The sequence below is a fragment of the Pseudophryne corroboree genome, chromosome 4, assembly GCF_028390025.1.
Source record: "Pseudophryne corroboree isolate aPseCor3 chromosome 4, aPseCor3.hap2, whole genome shotgun sequence".
Classification (NCBI taxonomy): Eukaryota; Metazoa; Chordata; class Amphibia; order Anura; family Myobatrachidae; genus Pseudophryne; species Pseudophryne corroboree.
This window is the reverse complement of record NC_086447.1, coordinates 668228433-668250476: the sequence shown is the minus strand read 5'-3', so window position 1 is coordinate 668250476 and position 22044 is coordinate 668228433. Positions and strand designations below refer to the sequence as shown.

Genomic DNA, 22044 nt, shown 5'->3' with positions numbered 1-22044 from the left:
TCAGGATCGCCTCCTGCTTTTTATCAGCAGGTTCCTTCAAGGTGGCCGTATCCTAAGACGGCAGTGCCACCTTTTGACAAACGTGTGAGCGCCTTATCCACCCTAAGGGATATCTCCCAACGTGACCTATCCTCTGGCGGGAAAGGGTACGCCATCAGTAACTTCTTAGAAATTACCAGTTTCTTATCGGGGGAAACCACGCTTCTTTACACACTTCATTCATTCATTCATCTGATGGGGGAACAAAACACTGGCTGCTTTTTCTCCCCAAAAATAAAACCCCTTTTATGTGGTACTTGGGTTCATGTCAGAAAATGCGTAACACATTTTTCATTGCCGAGATCATGTAACGGATGTTCCTAGTGGATTGTGTATATGTCTCAACCTCGTCGACACTGGAGTCAGACTGTGTCGACATCTGTGTCTGCCATCTGAGGTAACGGGCGTTTTTTGAGCCCCTGATGGCCTTTGAGACGCCTGGGCAGGCGCGGGCTGAGAAGCCGGCTGTCCCACAGCTGTTACGTCATCCAGCCTTTTATGTAAGGAGTTGACACTGTCGGTTAATACCTTCCACCTATCCATCCACTCTGGTGTCGGCCCCACAGGGGGCGACATCCCATTTATCGGCCTCTGCTCCGCCTCCACGTAACCTTCCTCATCCAACATGTCGACACAGCCGTACCGACACACCGCACACACACAGGGAATGCTCTGACTGAGGACAGGACCCCACAAAGTCCTTTGAGTGATTTTTCCCCAAATAGCTGCTTGTATACATATATTGCGCCTAAATTTAGTGCCCCCCCTCTGTTTTTAACCCTTTGAGCCTGAAAACTACAGGGGAGAGCCTGGGGAGCTGTCTTCCAGCTGCACTGTGAAGAGAAAATGGCGCCAGTGTGCTGAGGGAGAAGCCCCGCCCCTTTTTCGGCTGACGTTCTCCCGCTTTTTCTGGGATACTGGCAGGGGTAATTTTACATCTATATAGCCTCTAGGACTATATATGATGTAGATTTGCCAGCCAAGGTGTCATATATTGCCCTCAGGGCGCCCCCCCCAGCGCCCTGCACCCATCAGTGACCGGAGTGTGAGGTGTACATGAGGAGCAATGGCGCACAGCTGCAGTGCTGTGCGCTACCTTGGTGAAGACCGAAGTCTTCTGCCGCCGATTTTCCGGACTCTTCATGCTTCTGGCTCTGTAAGGGGGACGGCGGCGCGGCTCCGGGAACGAACACCAAGGTCGGGTCCTGCGGTCGATCCCTCTGGAGATAATGGTGTCCAGTAGCCTAAGAAGCCTAAACTACCACCTGTTAGGTAGGTTCGCTTCTTCTCCCCTTAGTCCCTCGCTGCAGTGAGTCTGTTGCCAGCAGATCTCACTATAAAATAAAAAACCTAAATATACTTTCTTTCTAGGAGCTCAGGAGAGCCCCTAGTGTGCATCCAGCTCAGCCGGGCACAAGAATCTAACTGAGGTCTGGAGGAGGGTCTTAGTGGGAGGAGCCAGTGCACACCAGGTAGTCCTAAAGCTTTCTTTAGTTGTGCCCAGTCTCCTGCGGAGCCGCTAATCCCCATGGTCCTTACGGAGTCCCAGCATCCACTTAGGACGTCAGAGAAAAACTAATACTAATGGGTCTACGAGTCTCGAGAGTAGTATTTTATAATACTCTGCCGAGAATCCATCTGTACCAGGAGACTTCACGGGTTTTAGATGTTTGATGGTGGCTTCAATTTCCTGAGGTGTGAATGGTGCATGAGAGTCAGTAGGTATGGAAGGGACATCGATAACTCCCAGAAAGAAAGTTCACCAGAAGTATCTCTGGGTCGTTGGGTATAAATATCGGTATAGAAATTTTGAAATATGGAGGCAATATCTTTACCAGTGAAGGCATAACTTATCAGGACGCTGGATAGAGTGTATGAGAGATGAGGGTGTGGAGGATTTCACTAAATTGGAGAGTAGTCAGCCAGTTTTGTTACCGAACTTATAAAACCTATCTATGGCCTTTATAAAAAGAATGTTTATCACCCATAGAAGCAAGGAGGCCATCAAATTTGTGCTTAGCTAAAACAAAACCAGATTAGTTACCCGGAGTCAGGGAGATCTTATAGATTTGGTAGGCTGCTGTTAATTGAGACTAGAGAAGTTTATACTCGGAGGCACGTTCTTTTTTAGTCTGTGAGACATATTGAATTATACGACCCCTAATCACAGCCTTAGATCGTTTGCCAAAATAGAATAGGGTCCGACTCCAAAGTGGAGAGATTATCAAGTCTGAACTCCTCCCAATACGCCTCAAGCTTGCTGCGGAAGCCCAAGGAAGAAGCAAAATAAGAAGGGAAGCGCCAGAGTTTATAGGAGCCCATATCTAAAGAAGAAGAAAAGGATACCCAGATAAGAGAATGGTCAGAAAGAAACATTGGCTCAATGTTAGCATCAATTAAATTAGAAAAGAGAGGGTCAGATAAAAGAATATAATCAATTCGAGAGAGTGATCCATGAGCGGCAGATAAACATGTGAAGCCCCTATCAATAGTGTGAAGAGCTCTCCAGGCATCAGTTAGCATTAATTCTTGTGATAGAAAAGGGATGCCAATCTTAGGGGGAGGTCTTCTACGTGCAGAAGAATTAGAGTCCATAACTGGAGAGGAAACCACATTAAAGTCGCCCCCTAAAAGTAAATAACTGGACATAAAAGGAGTAAGTTTGCGTAGTATCATGCAGGAAAATGTGGCCTGATGAGAGTTAGGGGCATAGATGTTACAAAAAGTATACTGGGAGTTAAAGAGGGAGAGAGTAACCAGTACATATCTACCTTCAGGCTCAATATCAGTATGATATATTTCTATAGGGAGTCATTTTTTAGCCAACAAAGCGACCCCCCCTGGCTTTGGAAGAATAGGGGGCAGTTGCAAGAACTGTCCATCCCAGGGAAGCTAATTTCAGTGTTTCTGAGAGTGTTAAGTGTGTCTCCTGTAATAGTATTAAATCTAAATGTAGTTTGTTTAAATAGAGGAGTAGTTTCTTACGTTTGATCGGGGGAGTGGATACCTCACACATTTCAAGAGCCCACCTTAATCGATGCCATACATTATAAACAACAAATAATAAACAGATGACACAGACGCCGCAAACAGTAACATTGAGAAACAACGGGAAAGTGGGAGGGGGAAGAGGGAAAGAAGGAGTACAAGTAGTACTCCAACAACAACTGGAAGAAAAATAACTTTACAATTCACGTAACTGAGATAAAACATGGTGCAAGTTTGTCAGGAAAGGCGAAGCTCACAGCCAAAACCACCCCATTTAAAGAACAGAGGATGAAAACTTAACCAACGTATCGTATCCGGGAGCCGCCGCTGAAGTGTGGAGGGTCTGCAGGTCAGTAGGGTGGGCCAGAGGGGCCATAGCAGGGTAAAACGGGGGGTCAGCACTGGAGCTGATGTGAGAGCCGCCTCACATCAGCCGATTATTATAAACATTTTAAATAGATACAGTAAATTACATGCTTTTTAATTTGTTTTCAGCAAGGCATGCTTTTCCAGCAATATGAGAGAGCATTACCTGCAGTTCATTTGGGTTGTGGAAAGTGGAAGCGGTTAAAATACCGCTAGTCGGGATCCAAATGGTCACAATGCCGATGTCAGAATCCCGACTAACGGTGAAATGCTGCTGCCAGAATACCGGCGAGGTAGGTTATATTCTCCCTCTATGGGTGTCCATGACACCCACAGAGGGAGAATATAACCTGTGGCAAGCACAGTGAGCCACCTTGCCCACAGAACGGCGAGAGCAGCGAGCACGCAAGGGGCTTTCTAGCACTCGCTCCGCTGCCGGCATACTGGTGGCTGGGAAGCCGATGTGGGTATACTGACGGCCGTCATTCTGGCCGCCGGTAATTCATACTGAACCTGTGTAAAGACAGGGACTCAGCCAGTAAGCAGAGAATGGAGATTGGTTGCACAGAGTAGCTGGCTTATTTCAGGATTTATATACAGGTTGAGTATCCCTCATCCAAAATGCTTGGGACCAGAGGTATTTTGGATATCGGATTTTTCCGTATTTTGGAATAATTGCATACCATAACGAGATATTATGGTGATGGGACCTAAATCTAAGCACAGAATTCATTTATGTTACATATACACCTTATACACACAGTCTGAAGGTCATTTTAGCCAATATTTTTTGTAACTTTGTGCATTAAACAAAGTGTGTGTACATTCACACAATTCATTTATGTTTCATATACACCTTATATACAAAGCCTAAAGATCATTTAATACAATATTTTTAATAACTTTGTGTATTAAACAAAGTTTGTGCACATTGAGCCATCAAAAAACAAAGGTTTCACTATCTCAGTCTCACTCAAAAAAGTCCGTATTTCGGAATATTCCGTATTTCGGAATATTTGGATATGGGATACTCAACCTGTATCAACAAAATGAATAGAAACAGGCAGGCATCGTAATTCTGCCCTGTTTACTTTTACCAAATAACTCAACATATTTTATTTGCTTGATTTATCCCTAAAATTTATAGGGATGCCAAACATGGTAACCTAATTAACTGGTTTAAGAGCGCTTGTGTGGGTAATTAAGATAGAATACTAAATCTATGCTTTTTTCTATTCATTTCTCCTCCAACCATTTGGAGAAACACTAGAGTAAACATAAATCTACACTAGAGTTAACATAAACTTTAGGCTGGGTCAACACCTTCGCAAGTTCTCTGCCAATTAAGGGGGCGATTAGGAAATCATACACACTTAACAATCGTCCGCTCAATATGTCAGTATACTGCCATCACAACTGCACAGGCATGTAAATGTGCCCACTCAGCTGTGATGTATCAGTCCCTGCAGCCAATGTACGGGTGGTCAACAGGTCACCCATACACACAGACAGACATGCTGATATGTCTGGTGGGTGGGGCCCATATATTTTTTTGACAAACATTATTCCAAGCACTTAATTTCTACTCTATTAGTGTTATTAGCAGTGCTTGGTGCCTAGGATATGCAACTGCAATTTTTCTTTCTTTGTAGAACCACAAGTCTCGGCATGGTAGCACATCTCATTATGTTTGGAATTAGGGTGTGTCCCCCACACATACAAAGATGCCAACATGTCGGCAAGATATATAGACATCAGCAGGGCTAATGTGACATACACTTGGAGCTGACCTACAGATATATCACTCGCCTCGAACGAACGATAGATCTGTCTAGTGTCTACCCAACCTTAGCCGAATGATCGATTGGAAAGTTTTCTGCTAAAACGATCATGTGCATAAACACTTGCCAATCGTCTGCCCGGCATGTCTGGCCAGCAGAACATTTGAAAATGCCCACCCACTTATGATGTCCTATTCAATGGATAGATTGCATGGTTGGCAGGACGCCCATACACACATGCAGATGCAAAGATATATCTGCACGATATATCGCCAGTGACTGGGCTGCAGGGTTGACCTGATATGTCTGTGAGCGATGCCATTAATAGACGTATCGGCTGTACAAACTCTGTGAATTACTCGCGATATAACGTTTATCAGCTGAACTAACGCTATATTACATAGTGTGTACCCAGCCTCCAGTGTAGGAGGATTTTTATTAAGGGCATTAGGTTTAACAATGATAATTTGGGGTATTAGCAAATATTCCTGACACAGTATGCAAGTAACTCACAATTCTATTTGCATATTAAAAATATAAACAATTAAAGCCATTTTAAGCATAAAACATTATTATTTACTCAGTTTAGACAAACAATGCGTCTGTCATTTGGATACCCTATGCACAGCCCAGTGTTCGTCACAGGCATCACCAGAACTGGAACACTTGCCTGCTGCTTGCCCTGCACAGTTTAAGGTAGTATACTGCATTGGAATCTTTACCACATAAAAGCTTTCAGGTTGATACATACCTGCTAGCTTTCCTGTGTTACCCTTCACTTGACAGGATGAGACTGTGCTTCCAGCTGGTGCCTGACACAGAGATTCTGTAATGTCACCGCAGACCTTGAGCTGGTACTTATATTCACCATCTGGCACTTCCACAACATGTTCTCCTAGTGGCCTTAGGTCATACACGTAGCCAAATTTTGGATCAGTAACTTGGCAGTTGTCACCTGCAAAAACAGTTTACAAAGGGCTATATAAACAAGTCACTATAACAGAACAATGCCATGGTCATATACCAGTGGTTCCTAAACTTTCTCGATTCACAGTGCCCTAGAGTAACAGCAATTTTTTATGGCACCCCTATACCAACAGTTTCTCAATGAGAGATTCAGCAAAAATTATTACATAAAGTAAATTGTGCTTTCCTGTCATCCTTGGGGAAAGTTATGTGGGCTGGGGTGTAGGTCTCTTTGCCACATAATTTATGATTGGCAGCCACCAGCACTTGTCTGGCTTATCACACTGACATAAATAACTTGACTAGTTCCTGGACCACCATCCCGTAGCACCCATGCTAGTGATCAAAGGCAACCAGTTTGGGAACCACTGTCATATCTTAGAGGAAAATAGGATTTTAATTACCTACCGATAAATCCTTTTCTCGTAGTCCATAAGGGATATTGGGGAATCTAGTACGATGGGGTATAGATGGGGTCCAAAGGAGCCAGTGCACTTTAAATGTCTTCAACTGGGTGTGCCTTCTCCTCCCCTCTATGCCCCCTCCTACAGGCAGTTATAAGTAAAAACATGCCCGAAGGAGAAAGGACATATATGAGAGAAGGAAATATGATAACAAAGAGTGGTGAGATTTACACATCAGCACACCACTAACATATAACAACCAGCAACGGCTGGCAACAGCAGCAACAGATAACCATATAACAAGAACCTGCAGAAAAGTCAACGAACTGAGGCGGGCGCCCAATATCCCTTATGGACTACGAGAAAAGGAATTACCAGTAGGTAATTAAAATCCTATTTCCTCTAGCATCCATAAGGGATATTGGGGAATCTAATACGATGGGGACGTCCCAAAGCTTACAGAACGGGCGGGAACGTGCAGAGACTGCTGCAGCACCACCTGCCCAAACTGGGTATCCTCTTTGGCCAGGGTATCAAACTTGTAGAACTTCACAAAAAAAGTGTTCTTCCCCGACCAGGTAGCCGCTCGGCAAAGTTGTAAGGCCGAGACACCACGGGCAGCCGCCCAGGAAGAACCCACTGATCTCGTATAGTGGGCCTTCAGAGACTTAGGAACAGGTAAGGCTGCCGACACATAGGCCTGTTGAATGGTAAGCCTAAGCCAACGAGCAATGGACTGCTTTGAAGCAGGACAACCCTTTTTCTGTGCATCATAGAGCACAAACAAAGAATCAGTCTTTCTGATCTGAGCCGTTTTCTTGACATAGATCGTCAAGGCTCGCACAGCATCCAATGCCTCCGGAGGAGCAGAAGCGCCAGAACTGGACGGAATCACAATAGACTGATTCAAGTGAAACAAAGACAATCGTTGGCAGGAACTGCTGCCAAGTGCGGAGCTCCGCTCGGTTCTCGTAAAAAGACCAAGTAGGGACTTTTCCACGACAAGGCCCCCAGTTCTGAGACTCGTCTAGCAGAAGCCAGGGCCAATAACATCACAGTCTTCCACGTGAGGTACTTATCTTCTACAGTCATCAGAGGTTCAAACCAGGAGGACTGTAGAAATCACAACACTACATTCAGATCCCAGGGTGCCATAGGCGGCACAAAAGAAGGTTGTATGTGGAGTACTACTTGCAAGAAGGTCTGAACTTCTGGCAACATTGCCAATTTCTTCCGGAAGAAAATGGAGGGGGCTGAAATCTGGACCTTAATGGCACCCAGACGTAAACCCTTATCAACACCAGCCTGCAGGAAACGTAAGAAACGTACAAAGTGAAACTCAGTAGGTGGATACGTGCGTTCCTCGCACCAAGAGACATATCTCCAGATATGATGATAGTGTTTTGACGTCACAGGCTTCCTGGCCTGAACCATGGTAGCAATAGCCTTCTTGGAAAAGCCCTTGTGAGCTAGGATGTTCCGCTCAACCTCCATGCCGTCAAACGAAGTCGCTGTAAATCCGGGTAGACGAACGGTCCTTGATGAAGAAGATCGCTTCTTAGTGGTAGAGGCCAAGGGTCTTCGATGGACATGTCCAGAAGATCCACGTACCACGTCCTCTGAGGCCAATCAGAATTGCCTGGACACCTTGATTCCTGAATCGCTTTAGCACCCTTGGGAGCAATGGAATCGGAGGAAACAGGCAGACCAGCCGGTAAGGTCAAGGCGACGCCAGTGTATCCACTACCCTCATCCGAGGGTCCCTGGTCCGTGAGCAATACCAGGGAAGTTTCTTGTTGAGACGAGAAGCCATCATGTCTATTTGTGGGCTACCCCACCGGTCGATGATCTGCTGAAACACCAGATGGTGGAGACCCGCTCCCCCGGGTGGAGATCGTGATGACTCAGGAAGTCCGCCTGCCAGTTGTCCACACCCGGAATGAAGATTGCTGACATTGCTCTTGCATTTCTTTCCGCCCAGAGGAGTATCTGACATCTCTCGCATGCAGGCTCTGCTTTGTGTCACTCCTGGACGATTAATGTACGCCACCGCTGTGGCGTTGTCCGACTGAAAATGGATCATGTGATCCGTGAACAGAGGAGAGGCCTGAAGCAGAACATTGTAGATCACCCGAAGTTCCAGAATGTTGATTGGAAGGAGGGCTTCGTGGGCTGACCACCTGCCCTGGAACTGCGCCCCTTGGGTGACAGCTCACCATCCTCGCAGACTCGCATCTGTTGTGAGGGTCCAATCCCGAATCCTAAAACTCCGACCTTCCAGGAGATTGGAGGACTGCAGCCACCACAGAAGGGAAATCCTGGCCCGAGGTGACAGCTGAATCATCCGGTGCATCTGTAGATGTGATCCGGACCACTTGCTCAGGAGATCCAATTGAAATGTTCTGGCATTGAATCTCCCATATTGGATCGCCTCGTATGAGGCGACCATCTTCCCCAACAATATGATGCAAAGATGGAAGGACACTCGAGCATGTCGGAGCACCATGCGGTCCACCTCCTAAAGTGTTATTGCTTTGTCCTCCGAAAGGAACACCATATCCAGTAACATCCCCAGGAACAGGAGCTGCTGAGTTGGCTACAGGTGGGACCTCTGTAGATTGAGAATCCACCCATGGCGTGACAGAAGTTGGATAGTGTGATGGATATGGAGCAACAAAATCTCCTTCGATCGTGTTTTTATCAGAAGAAGATCGTCCAGATAAGGGACAACATTGACCCCCTGGACCCGGAGCTGGAACATCATCTCCGCCATCACCTTCGTGAATACCCTCGGGGCTATGGACAGGCCGATGGGTAGTGCCTGGAATTGGAAGTGATTGTCCAGATGGGCAAACTGCAGGTACGCCTGGTGAGGCGGCCAAATCAGAAAATGGAGGTAGGCATCCTTGATGTCCAAGGAGACCATAAATTCCTGTTCTTCTAGGCCCACAATCAATGCTCGCAGGGATTCCATCTTGAACACCTTCAAATAAGGATTCAAGGATTTTAGATTCAAAACGGGTCTAACCGAACCGTCCGGTTTTGGCACCACAAACAGGTTTGAGTAAAACCCCTTACCGCGTTGCAGTATTGGTACTGGAACAATGACGTGGGACTGAACCAACTTTCGGGTGGCCTGTTGCTACGTAACTTGCATATCCTCCAAAGCTGGTAAGCTTGATTTGAAAAATCATTATGGAGGAGTACTGTCGAACTCCAGCTTGTAGCCCTGAGAAACGAGATCTCTGACCCAGGTATCCTGGCAGGACGTCTCCCAGACGCGGCTGAAGTGACGCAGTCGAGCTCCCACTTCGAGATCCCCTCAGGGTGGGTGGGCACAGTCATGCTGAGGCCTTAGTGGACGCAGAACCGGTGGTCTGTTCCTGAGAGCTGATGCTTGCAGGTTTTCTGGACTTATCTCTGGTGCCTCTAGTCACACACATTGGAGGAACCTCTGGCCTTAGATCAAAATCTGTGAGACCAAAAGGACTAGACAGACAGCCCCAGATAGGAGCGTCTCACCGGCGAGGGCCCCAGACGTGGATTTCCCAGCTATGACTTTGGAAATTCAGGTATCCAATTCAACCCCAAAGAGCCATTCCCCAGAAAAGGGGAGGGATTCCACACTACGTTTGGATTCCGCGTCCGCTATCCACTGACACAACCACAAGACCCTGCGCGCAGACACTGCCATGGCAGAAGTCCGAGCATTAATGTTCCCATCTCCTTGAGTGAATCACAGAGAACACGTGTAGTGTCCTGAATGTGGTTTAGGAGGGTAACCATAGTAACTAATAGCATATCCCCTGAGAGGCCAACCTGAATTTGAGTGGCCCAGGAATGAATGGCATGGGTCATCCAGCAACCCGCAATGACCGGCCTTTGTGAGATACCGGCTGCTGTGTATATAGACTTCAGGGTAGTCTCTATCTTCCTATCCCCAGGATCCTTTATGGTAAAGGAGCAAGGGCTGGCAGTACCGCCTTTTTAGACAGACGAGAAACAAATACATCCACCCAAGGGGGTTCCTCCCAAAATTTTCGACCTTCAGGAGGAAATGGGAAAGTGCGCAAAAACTTTTTGGACACTTGGAATTTTTTTGACATTAGGCTAGTTTTGTACAAAAAAAAAGGAGATTTATGGTAGACTTACCATAGTTAAATCTTTTTCTGCGAGGTACACTGGATTCCACAGGGATTAACATCGGGTGTAAAGTTGGATCTTGATCCGAGGCACCAACAGGCTAAAGCTTTGACTGTTCCCAGGATGCATTGCACTGCCTCCTCTATAGCCCCGCCTCCAGGCACTGGAGCTCAGTTTCGTTAACCAGTCCAATGCAGTAGCAGGGAAAAGAGACGGTAGATGTTAGTCACATAGAACCACATTCTCATAACAGGAGAAGGGACCATCGGCTAATGCCATACAAACTCAATGAAGCTATGTGCGTCACGGTGGGCGCCCTGTGTAATCCAGTGTACCTCGCAGAAAGAGACTTTATTATTATTACATTTTATTTATAGGGCGCCACAACTGTTTCGCAGCGCCGTACAAAGGACAGTACAGGGAGACAAAACTTAGCATAACAGTAAATAAATAATATAGCGTGCAGGTAACAAAGAGCACCACAATTCTCAAAACATAATACAGCTTAGATTTAAGTAGCGAGGGAGTAATCATTGTACTACTTGGGGTTGGTGGCCATAGTTAGAGAGGAGCCTTTACACTGTCGAAGTCAAAAATATTACATACAGAAAACATACAAACTCCACACAGATGAGACGCTGTGCGTGCGAATATATGGTAGCATTCGCACTCACACAGACACGCCACAAAGATATATTCAACACATATTTCATAACACACATAAATCAAACATTCAAGCAATAGACATTATAATGTTTTAAATTATATAATGGAGTATAACATCATGTATATGTATTAATGGAACGGAACAAGATAAACATGTCATGCTTGGTGTCAAAATGATCAAGGGAATGAGTGTGTTGGTTTGATAGCTGTGGTTTAGCTGTGGTTAAGTTGTAGCTCATTGCAACGATTAGTTATGATTGAATGTATGAATATGTAGCCACAATTGAAATGGGAACAAAAGACATTGCTGCATCTTCAAGGCTGGAAGTTGCTTGCATATGAACTGACCAATGACACATCATGTTCCCTCCCCTGGACCAATAACAGAAGACATGTACTCCCCCAAAATACAGTGTATTAGGTGATTCCAGTCACAAGAAGTTCTGTTTTGCAAGGTTGTAGTTCCAGTTGCTGTTTGTTTTTGCTGAGATAGAGAGAGAGAGAGAGATATGGAGCGGAGTGTGCATTGAGCAAATATGGTGAAGTATGCTGGTTGTAGCTGTAATGAATTATTTTGCATCTATCTGCTTCTTGTGTAATTGTGACCATATATATATTGTACATGTGATATATTGTATACATATCCTTTTAATATCAAATATATACATGAGCGTTGGAACTCAATGTGTGCGTGTACTTGATTTCTCTTAAGGGATGTAGTGTTTGTTACATACAGCGCACTTTTATCGTATATGGTAATAAGATGCGCCTTGCGTCCGCAACATATACTATCGCTTGCATTATAAATATTTACTAGAAATTAAGCTAAAATTCACAACCAGTAGGAAAAAAAAGTAGGTACAGATGGTCGCTGAGTGATATGTGTCGAGAAGAGGGCTTAGACAACAAGAGGAAAGAAAGCCCTGCTCTGAAGAGCTAACAATCTAGTGGGGAGGGGCGACAGACAGATGACATTAAGTGCAAGCAAGCAGGAGGAAGCCTGATGGCAGTATGCAAGCAAAGCAGAGATGTTCAAGGTATGGGGCAGGAGGATGGAGGAGCAGCTACCATAAATCTCCTTTTCTGCAGGTGTCTACACTGGTATTCCACAGGGAATAACATTGGGGATGTCCTAAAGCAGTTCCTCATGGGAGGGGATGCACTGTAGCTGGTACAAGAACCCAGCATCCAAAGGAAGCATCCTGGGAGGCGGAAGTATCGAAAGCATAGAACCTGATAAACGTGTTCACAGAGGACCACGTAGCCGCTTTGCACAAAGATTCTGTGGAAGCGCCTCGGTGGGCCGCCCAAAAAGGTCCAACAGACTGAGTAGAATGGGCTTTCATAGCAGCAGGAGCTGGGAGACCAGCCTGCGCATTGGCTTGTGAAATCACCATTCTAATCCATCTAGCCAAGGTCTGCTTATTCGCAGGCCAGCCACGTTTGTGAAAACCAAAAAAGTACAAAAAGGGTATCTGACCGACTGAGGGAGGCAGTCCTCTCTACGTAAATATGGAGAGCCCGTACCACATCCAAAGACCGCTCCTTGGAGGACAAACCAGAAGAGATAAAGGCCGGAACCACAATCTCTTGGTTAAGATGAAAAGATGATACCACCTTAGGTAGATAACGAGAGCGAGTTTGAAGAAATGCCCGGTCACAGTGTAAAATCAGAAAGGGTGGACGACAGGACAAAGCGCCTAAGTCCAACACGCTCCTAGCAGAGGCAATAGCCAATAAAAACACGACCTTAAGTGTAAGACATTTAAGATCCACAGACTCAAGAAGTTAAAATGGAGACTCTTGCAGGGCATTTAAGACGACAGACAAATCCCATGGAGCCTCACGAGGGACATAGGGAGGCTGAATCCTTAAAACACCCTGAGTGAAAGTATGAACGTCAGGAATAAACGCAATTTTCCTCTGAAACCACACCGACAAGGCAGATATATGAACCTTGAGGGAGGCCAGACGAAGGCCTAAGTCTAGGCCTTGTTGCAGAAAAGCCAAAAGCCTAGAAGTTCTGAATGAATAGGCATCATAATTCTTAGCAGAACACCATGTGAAATAAGAATTCCAGACCCTGTAATAAATCCGTACAGATGCCGGTTTGCGGGCCTTCAACATAGTTAGAATAACCGCCTCAGAGAATCCCTTGGCCCTCAGAGTGAAGCTTCAAGAGCCACACCATCAAAGCCAGTCTGGCTAGGTCCGGATAGACACAAGGGCCCTGAACGAGGAGGTCTGGGCATTGAGGAAGTAGAAGAGGACGCTCTATCGAGAGACCCTGCAGGTCTGAGAACCAATGCTGTGTGGGCCACGCTGGAGCGACTAGAATTAGTATTCCTTTTTCTTACTTGAACTTCCGAAGTACCCTGGGCAGGAGTGACACTGGAGGGAACTCGTATGGCAGCCTAAAGTTCCATGGAATTGCCAGTGCATCCACGAATGCTGCTTGAGGATCCCTTGTCCTTGATCCGAAGACCGGAACCTTGTGATTGTGTCAAGACGCCATCAGGTCTACGTCTGTAGGCCCCACTTGTCAACTAGGAGTAAAAAAACTTCCTGATGAAGACTCCATTCTTCGGCGTGAACGTTCTGGACTCAGGAAATGAACACTGCCGATATTGCTGGCAGATGGCGTTCCACCCAACGGAGGATTTTTGATACTTTCAGCATTGCCATGCGGCTTCGAGTGCCGCCTTGATGATTTATGTACGCCACCGTGGTGGCGTTGTCTGATTGTATTTGCCTGTTCTGTGGCAACGCATTAAACACCGCCCGCAATTCCAGAATGTTTATCGGGAGGAGAGACTGCTCCCTGGTCCACCAACCCTAGAGAGAGTGTTGCTCCAACACTGCACCCCAAGCTCGCAGACTGGCATCTGTTGTCAGGAGGACCCAGTTGGAGATCCAGAAGGGACAGCCCCTGCTCAATTGTTGGTCCTGTAGCCACCAGCTCAGTGACAGACGAACCTCCGGATTCAAGGAGATCCTTTGAGACCTGATCCGATGAGGCAGGCCGTCCCACTTGGAAAGAATTAACCTCTGAAGAGGGTGGGAATGAAACTGAGCGTACTCTACGATGTCGAAGGCAGACACCATTAGGCCTAGTACTTGCATCGCAGAGTGTATCGACACTCTTGGGCGAGAGAGGAAATATCTGATTCCAGAATGTTAGGGTTGGTGGACCAGGGAGCAGTCTCTCCTCCCGATAAACATTCTGGAATCTTGTCCTGAAGGTTCAGGATTTTCTCTGTAGACAAAAACAATCATTGGTTGTGTCTGTCCAGTAGTGTCCCCAGGTGCACCATGCTCCAAGTAGGGACCAGCGAGGACTTTTTCCAGTTGATGAGCCACCCGTGGGCTTGTAGGAATTGGATCGTCAGTTCCAGATGACTGAGGAGAACCTCTTGGGAGTTCACCAGGATCAGCAAGTCGTCCAGATATGGCAGGATCCTGATACCCTGACGGCGGAGAAGAGCAGTCATCACGACCATGACCTTGATGAAGATCCGAGGGGCCGTGGCTAATCCAAAAGCCAGTGCCTGGAATGGATAATGTAGGTTGCCAATAGCAAACCACAGATATTGCTGATGCGACATAGGATTAAGTATGTGCAGGTAAGCATCCTGTATGTCCAGGGATACCATATAGTCTTCGGGCTCCATGGCCAGCACTATAGAGCACAGTGTTTCCATATGGAATTCGGATACTCTCACAAACTTGTTCAATGATTTGAGGTTAAGTATAGGCCGGGAGGAGCTATTTGGCTTCGGAACTAGAAACAGTGTCGAATAGTAACCCCTGTCTCTCTGAGACAGAGGTACCGGCACTACCACTCCTGTATCCAGGAGGGCTTGTACAACCAAGTGTAGAGCTTGCGCCTTTAACGGATCCGTAGGAAAACTGGCGAGGGGGAAGTCTCTTGAAAGAGAATGCGTACCCGTGAGAGACAACTTCCCGCACCCAGGCGTCCGAAGTCGTCTTTAACAAGGCCTGGGCGAACTGCAGAAGTTGGCCTCCCACCTTGGGGTCCCCCAGGGGGAGGCCCGCCGTCATGCAGCAGGCTTGTCTTGTTTGGAAGCATATTAATGTGAAGGGAAAAAGGAAATGGGGGTATCGGAAACCGCACTGGAGAACTACAATTACTGTTAATTGATTGTTTATTGATTTGTTAGACCAACATCTGGCTCTATCAGCATTAATTACGCTAAGCACTAGGTTGGCGGTGCACCCAGATTTTCAGTCCTGAAGACTGTAATATGCAAAAGGGGAACAGCCCTCTCTGCTGACGCAGAAAAGGCTGAAGAAAAAGAAGAAGACCTAATCTTTTTCTGGGGCACGCTTTCTATATGAGATAAAAATTAAAAATTAATTCTTTATTATTACTATATTAAAAAGTTCTAGGCTTGTTCATCAGTAAATAATGTAGGCATAAAATTTGCCAATTATGTAGCGATAATCTCTATATATTCGCACCCGGGTATCCCTATTTATTTGGATTCCATCTACAAATAGGTATACCTTAGGGATATGATCACATTTATCTCCTTCACCGAGATTTAAAGGACATCAAAAATTACTGGAGTTTGTATGTACTCCTATTGTTGAAGATTTTCAAAATCAAAAAGAACACAAAAGAGTATTCTTTATATTTTTGTTGGAGTTTGTATGTACTCCATTTATTGTGTTCTGTTCAAAAAAAAATAAAAAAAAATGGAACAGATAATGTGTTTGTCCCCTCGCAGTTATATGTGTGAGCGGAACACCTAACATGTGGCGTATACACATAAATCTGACCACCACCACTGTACAATTTATATAATCCTTCTTCAATACCACTGTATACAATATATATGTCAAAACACTTATGCCTGTTCTCTTAATTCTGTCTCGATATTATTCCACACCACTGCACCACTGGATCTAAATATGCATTATAAACAATGGTATCCACAGGGTATATCTGTTGGAAAATAGTTCTTTTAGATCTTGCTGATTTGAAATTTGTAGTATCAGCTAAAGCACATTAAATATATACTGCTTGTTGTCATATACATTTGAAAAAAATCAAAGTCTATTGTTCCAAATGGTGAGTGCTTAATTCCTATGTATAAGTGTATTCAGATGTGTGGATCCCCACACCTGCAAATTTTCAGAACACACCCATATTTGCTGGGAGGCATATATCCAACATGAGGAATTGCAGCGATTACTTCTATAACTCATTAAATTTGATATGTATACACACAATTCCACAAAATTTGCTAAATAACCTAAATAGAAAAAACAGATACTAGGTGCATCTCAAAAGCAACCTAGTATCTGTTTTTTCTATTTAGGTTATTTAGCAAATTTTGTGGAATTGTGTGTATACATATCAAATTTAATGAGTTATAGAAGTAATCGCTGCAATTCCTCATGTTGGATATATGCCTCCCAGCAAATATGGGTGTGTTCTGAAAATTTGCAGGTGTGGGGATCCACACATCTGAATACACTTATACATAGGAATTAAGCACTCACCATTTGGAACAATAGACTTTGATTTTTTCAAATGTATATGACAACAAGCAGTATATATTTAATGTGCTTTAGCTGATACTACAAATTTCAAATCAGCAAGATCTAAAAGAACTATTTTCCAACAGATATACCCTGTGGATACCATTGTTTATAATGCATATTTAGATCCAGTGGTGCAGTGGTGTGGAATAATATCGAGACAGAATTAAGAGAACAGGCATAAGTGTTTTGACATATATATTGTATACAGTGGTATTGAAGAAGGATTATATAAATTGTACAGTGGTGGTGGTCAGATTTATGTGTATACGCCACATGTTAGGTGTTCCGCTCACACATATAACTGCGAGGGGACAAACACATTATCTGTTCCATTTTTTATTTTTTATTTTTGAACAGAACACAATAAATGGAGTACATACAAACTCCAACAAAAATATAAAGAATACTCTTTTGTGTTCTTTTTGATTTTGAAAATCTTCAACAATAGGAGTACATACAAACTCCAGTAATTTTTGATGTCCTTTAAATCTCGGTGAAGGAGATAAATGTGATCATATCCCTAAGGTATACCTATTTGTAGATGGAATCCAAATAAATAGGGATACCCGGGTGCGAATATATAGAGATTATCGCTACATAATTGGCAAATTTTATGCCTACATTATTTACTGATGAACAAGCCTAGAACTTTTTAATATAGTAATAATAAAGAATTAATTTTTAATTTTTATCTCATATAGAAAGCGTGCCCCAGAAAAAGATTAGGTCTTCTTTTTCTTCAGCCTTTTCTGCGTCAGCAGAGAGGGCTGTTCCCCTCTTGTTTGGTAGCAGGCTGACGGGCAGCCCAGGATTGTTTAGATTTAGGCTTAGAGGCTTTGGAAGCACGAGCCTGTCACGGATACGCCTGACCCTTTGCTTTTCCTGGAGGTCGAAAGGAACGAAAGGTGGTAATGTTAGCCTTCGGGACAGAAGGATTAGTATTTGGGAGACACGTAGTCTTGGCAGTAGTCAAGTCAGTCACAATCTTGTTCAGATCCTCCCCAAATAGGATGTCTCCCTTAAAAGGGAGCACCTCCAAGGTCTTTTTGGAGTCCAGGTCCACCTTCCAGGACCTCAACCACATAATTCGACGAGCCAGTATAGAGGTATTAGATGCCTTAGCCGCCATTACACAACAGAGGCCGCCTCCTGAATATAGTGGGAGGCTGTGGTAATATAAGGCAGATATTGTCTAGCAGTGTCAGAAAAATCCTGAGGCAGCTCATCCTCAATTGCCTGAACCCATGCTTTAATACCTTTCGCAGCCCAGGAGGCTGCCATAGTGGGTCTATGTACAGCGCCAGTAAGGCAGTAAATAGACTTCAGGCATCCCTCCACACGCTTATCCGTCGGATCCTTCAGTGAGGTGACAGTTGTGAAAGGCAGAGTAGATGACACCACAACACCGGCGGTGGAGTTTCCCACTTGTTACTCAACTCCACAGGGATAGGATAACGAGCTAGCATCTTATTAGACAGGAGAAATGTATTTCCTGGATAAGACCAGGATTCCTGATGTATGTCAATTAAATGGTCAGAATGTGGTAAGACTACTTTAGCAACCTTCTTGACGTTTAAACTTACCAGGTTTCTTAGACGCAGTAGGAGGCTCAATGTCATAATCTATTTGAAGAATTAGCTTAATAGCCTCCACTAGGTCAGAAACATCAACCTGGGTTGTAGATTCCTCATCAGAAGCAACTGTATCAGTTACTGACGGATTAGTATATTCCCAATCCTCATCTGAAGAATTATCCGAAATATTAGTGGATTGTCAGGAAGAAATGGCCCGTTTAGATGACCCCTTGGTCCCAGAGGAACGTGGGGTAGATTTTTGTCTAACCAAAGACTGATTTAATTGTTGTAATTGGGTAGAGGGCGGATTAACTACAGGGACAATATGTGGCTGCAATGGCACAGGAGGTCCCACAGGGGATGTAAGACGTGTCACAAGTGTAGTCAGCAGACTTGAGAGCGCTGCCCAGGGTAGGTACTGATTGGCCCATGGGTGCTACAGGTTGACTGGGTGTATGGCTCTCAGCGCCTGAACCAGCAGCTAAAACTTCCCCCTCAGGTAAATCCGTGGTGCCAGTACTGCAGAATGCAGAAGCGTCCGCGGATTTCCCGCCCTGTGTAGCAGACATTATAATGAATGTAGCCTTAGGGCGTAACAGTACAATAAAGCCAGACAAACACTATACCTGCAAATAACCCCCTATGTTATGTGACAGTAAACACAGTACACAGAACAGAGGATTTAAGCAGTATGAGGTGACTGAAACACACAGTAAAAATACCCAATCGTATATTCTGTGTAACACTATATCTATATATATATATATATATATATATATATATATATATACATATATATATATATATACATACATACATACATACATACATAGGACCCTGACGCACTTAGCCCCTCAGGGTACAGAATATAGTGATAGCAATAGGTGATACAGGAGAATGGAAACTCACACAACAGCTACAGGCACACTCAGTCACCTGTACAATGCAGAAGTTGTTAAGATATAAACAATAAAACTGCACTGGACTAGTAAAACTACATATAAATATGTATGAGTATAGATATAACAATGCACAGTAGATACTGGATGTATATCACAGAATACTTGTACTAAATATTCAGATAGCAGTACACTTGTGCTTAACTAACACTGTCTAAAATGACATGTAGAATACTTAAGTGCCTGTAAATGCACAGCACTGATGAGACAGGCGGCTTTACAGAGGAGACAGAGCCCTCCAGTCCCGGAGATCAGCCCAGCTAGTAGTGAAGATGGCGCCAAAATCTCTGTCAGGGAGTGAGGGAGAGAGAAATGCAGCTCCAAGGTGGGAACACCAGCAGTAAATGGCGCCCGGAGCTGGGGGAGGGGCTACAGGTCAGCGCCTTATCCCCTATGCTGGGCCTCACCACCGGGTACTATGGAGCCTATATTAAACAGATTTTAGTAAATCCGACATGTGCTCCCTGCCCTAGTGGATATAGTGGGGTCCTTGTGCAGTACAGTGTCCACGGCAGCGGCGCAGGCCGTCTCCTGGGACCACGACCGGACCGTTATTTTCAGCGGGTCCCACCTGGGGGACCCTCTTACCTCCTCCTCCCTAAAGTGCAGCCATGCGATCCAGGAGTACGTCAGCGGTGTGTGCCTGAAGTCTGGTGCGCCTCCACTACAAATACCCGGGAACCACGCCGCGGGAGTATGCAGCGCTGCTGGGGGAGGTGATGGAGCACCAACTTACAAACTGAGCTCCAGTGCCTGGAGGCGGCGCTATAGAGGAGGCGGTGCAATGCATCCTGGGAACAGTCAAAGCTTTAGCCTGTTGGCGCCTCGGATCAAGAACCAACTCTACACCCCGATGTTATTCCCTGTGGAATACCAGTGTACCCCACTGCAGAAAAACGACTACTGTTACGCAGCGTCCTCTAGAGGGAGCTTTAACACATCACGTATAGCCAGAATGAGGGGTTCAATACCATGAGCAGAAACGGGATCACCACTAACGGGACCAGATCATCCCCATCCCCCTGTATATCATCATCTGTATCAGAGTAGAGAAGGCAACTCACGTTTCTGTGGACCTGCATGAGAGAGGGGGGGCTGTGCATCTGCCCTAGCAGCTAAATCTGCAACAGCTTGTTGTAGTAGCTGAGTCTTCTGCACATTAGCAGTGAGCTGGGAGGACATATCTGACATCATAGTTTTAAGAGACCCTAACCAGTGGGGCTCTGGATCCTCTGCCCCAGCCCCTTCACTGATTTCCGAAGATTGCCTGCATTGTTCACGTGAAACAGAATCAGTAGATAATGGAGAGAATCTGGTGTGACATACACTGCACAGTTTGTGTTTACCCATGTTTCACAGTAAGCACAACAATATACACATACACACAGACAGTGATATTGCAAGCCTGCCCTACTGTATGTGAGAGGGGAGACAGAGAGAAAGAGACAGAGAGAGAGAGACAGAGAGAGGACACCAGCACACCCTGAGTTGCACAGCCCCAGTGAGGCTGTCAGCTCCCTATAATACAGTAAACACTAACAATTTTTGTCCTAAATAGGATCCAGATAGTGTACACAAGCGGCTGTCCACCTTTGCTACACCCTGTACCAGATATCCAGCGGGGCTGAGGAATCAGGAAGCGCTGTGTGTGCTGTGGATGGCTGCAGTAAGTAAAGGAAGGCGCCAGGTCCGGCTCTGATGTACCTCCGCCCCTTCCTATGGCGCCAGAGTTACACTAATATTTTATACTGGCAGAGTCTCTGTTTCAGTTCAAAACATCACAACAAGTGCTAGTCAAGCATTTTTGTGCCAATTCCACATGAGGGATATTAGCGGGACCCCCCCGGGAGGGTCCCGTACACCGCACCCGTGGTCAGCCGCCCTTTGAACCGGAGGACCCCCCTAGCGGGGCCGCCGGCTTGTACTCACCACCGATGTCACCTTCAGGCAGCGTTAGGGGTGTGCGGCGTGCTGCGCCTGTGACAGCCAAGGCGCAGTGCACCCACTGAACAACAATCCCTCAGGACGGTGGTCCTGCAGCAGGGAAGCGGCTCTGCACCTCGGAGGGCCAGTGACCCCCCCCCCCATAACTCCCACGGTGCAGGTACGCTGTTGCCCAGACAGCATAACGAAAATAACAAACAGAAAAAATAAGAATTTACTTACCGATAATTCTATTTCTCGTAGTCCGTAGTGGATGCTGGGGACTCCGTCAGGACCATGGGGATTAGCGGCTCCGCAGGAGACAGGGCACAAAAGTAAAAGCTTTAGGATCAGGTGGTGTGCACTGGCTCCTCCCCCTATGACCCTCCTCCAAGCCTCAGTTAGGATACTGTGCCCGGACGAGCGTACACAATAAGGAAGGATTTTGAATCCCGGGTAAGACTCATACCAGCCACACCAATCACACTGTACAACCTGTGATCTGAACCCAGTTAACAGCATGATAACAGCGGAGCATCTGAAAAGATGGCTCACAACAATAATAACCCGATTTTTGTAACAATAACTATGTACAAGTATTGCAGACAATCCGCACTTGGGATGGGCGCCCAGCATCCACTACGGACTACGAGAAATAGAATTA

General features: G+C 45.5%; 1 protein-coding gene across 1 annotated transcript in view; it reads right to left on the bottom strand.

The window, feature by feature from the left end:
• Positions 1 to 22044, bottom strand: part of IGF2R (insulin like growth factor 2 receptor) — a 490127-nt gene that overhangs the window by 202119 nt on the left and 265964 nt on the right. Inside the window, exon 27 of the mRNA XM_063917832.1 lies at positions 5926 to 6129. Within this exon, the coding sequence (XP_063773902.1) occupies positions 5926 to 6129 (204 nt within the window). The remainder of the gene's footprint in view (positions 1 to 5925; positions 6130 to 22044) is intronic.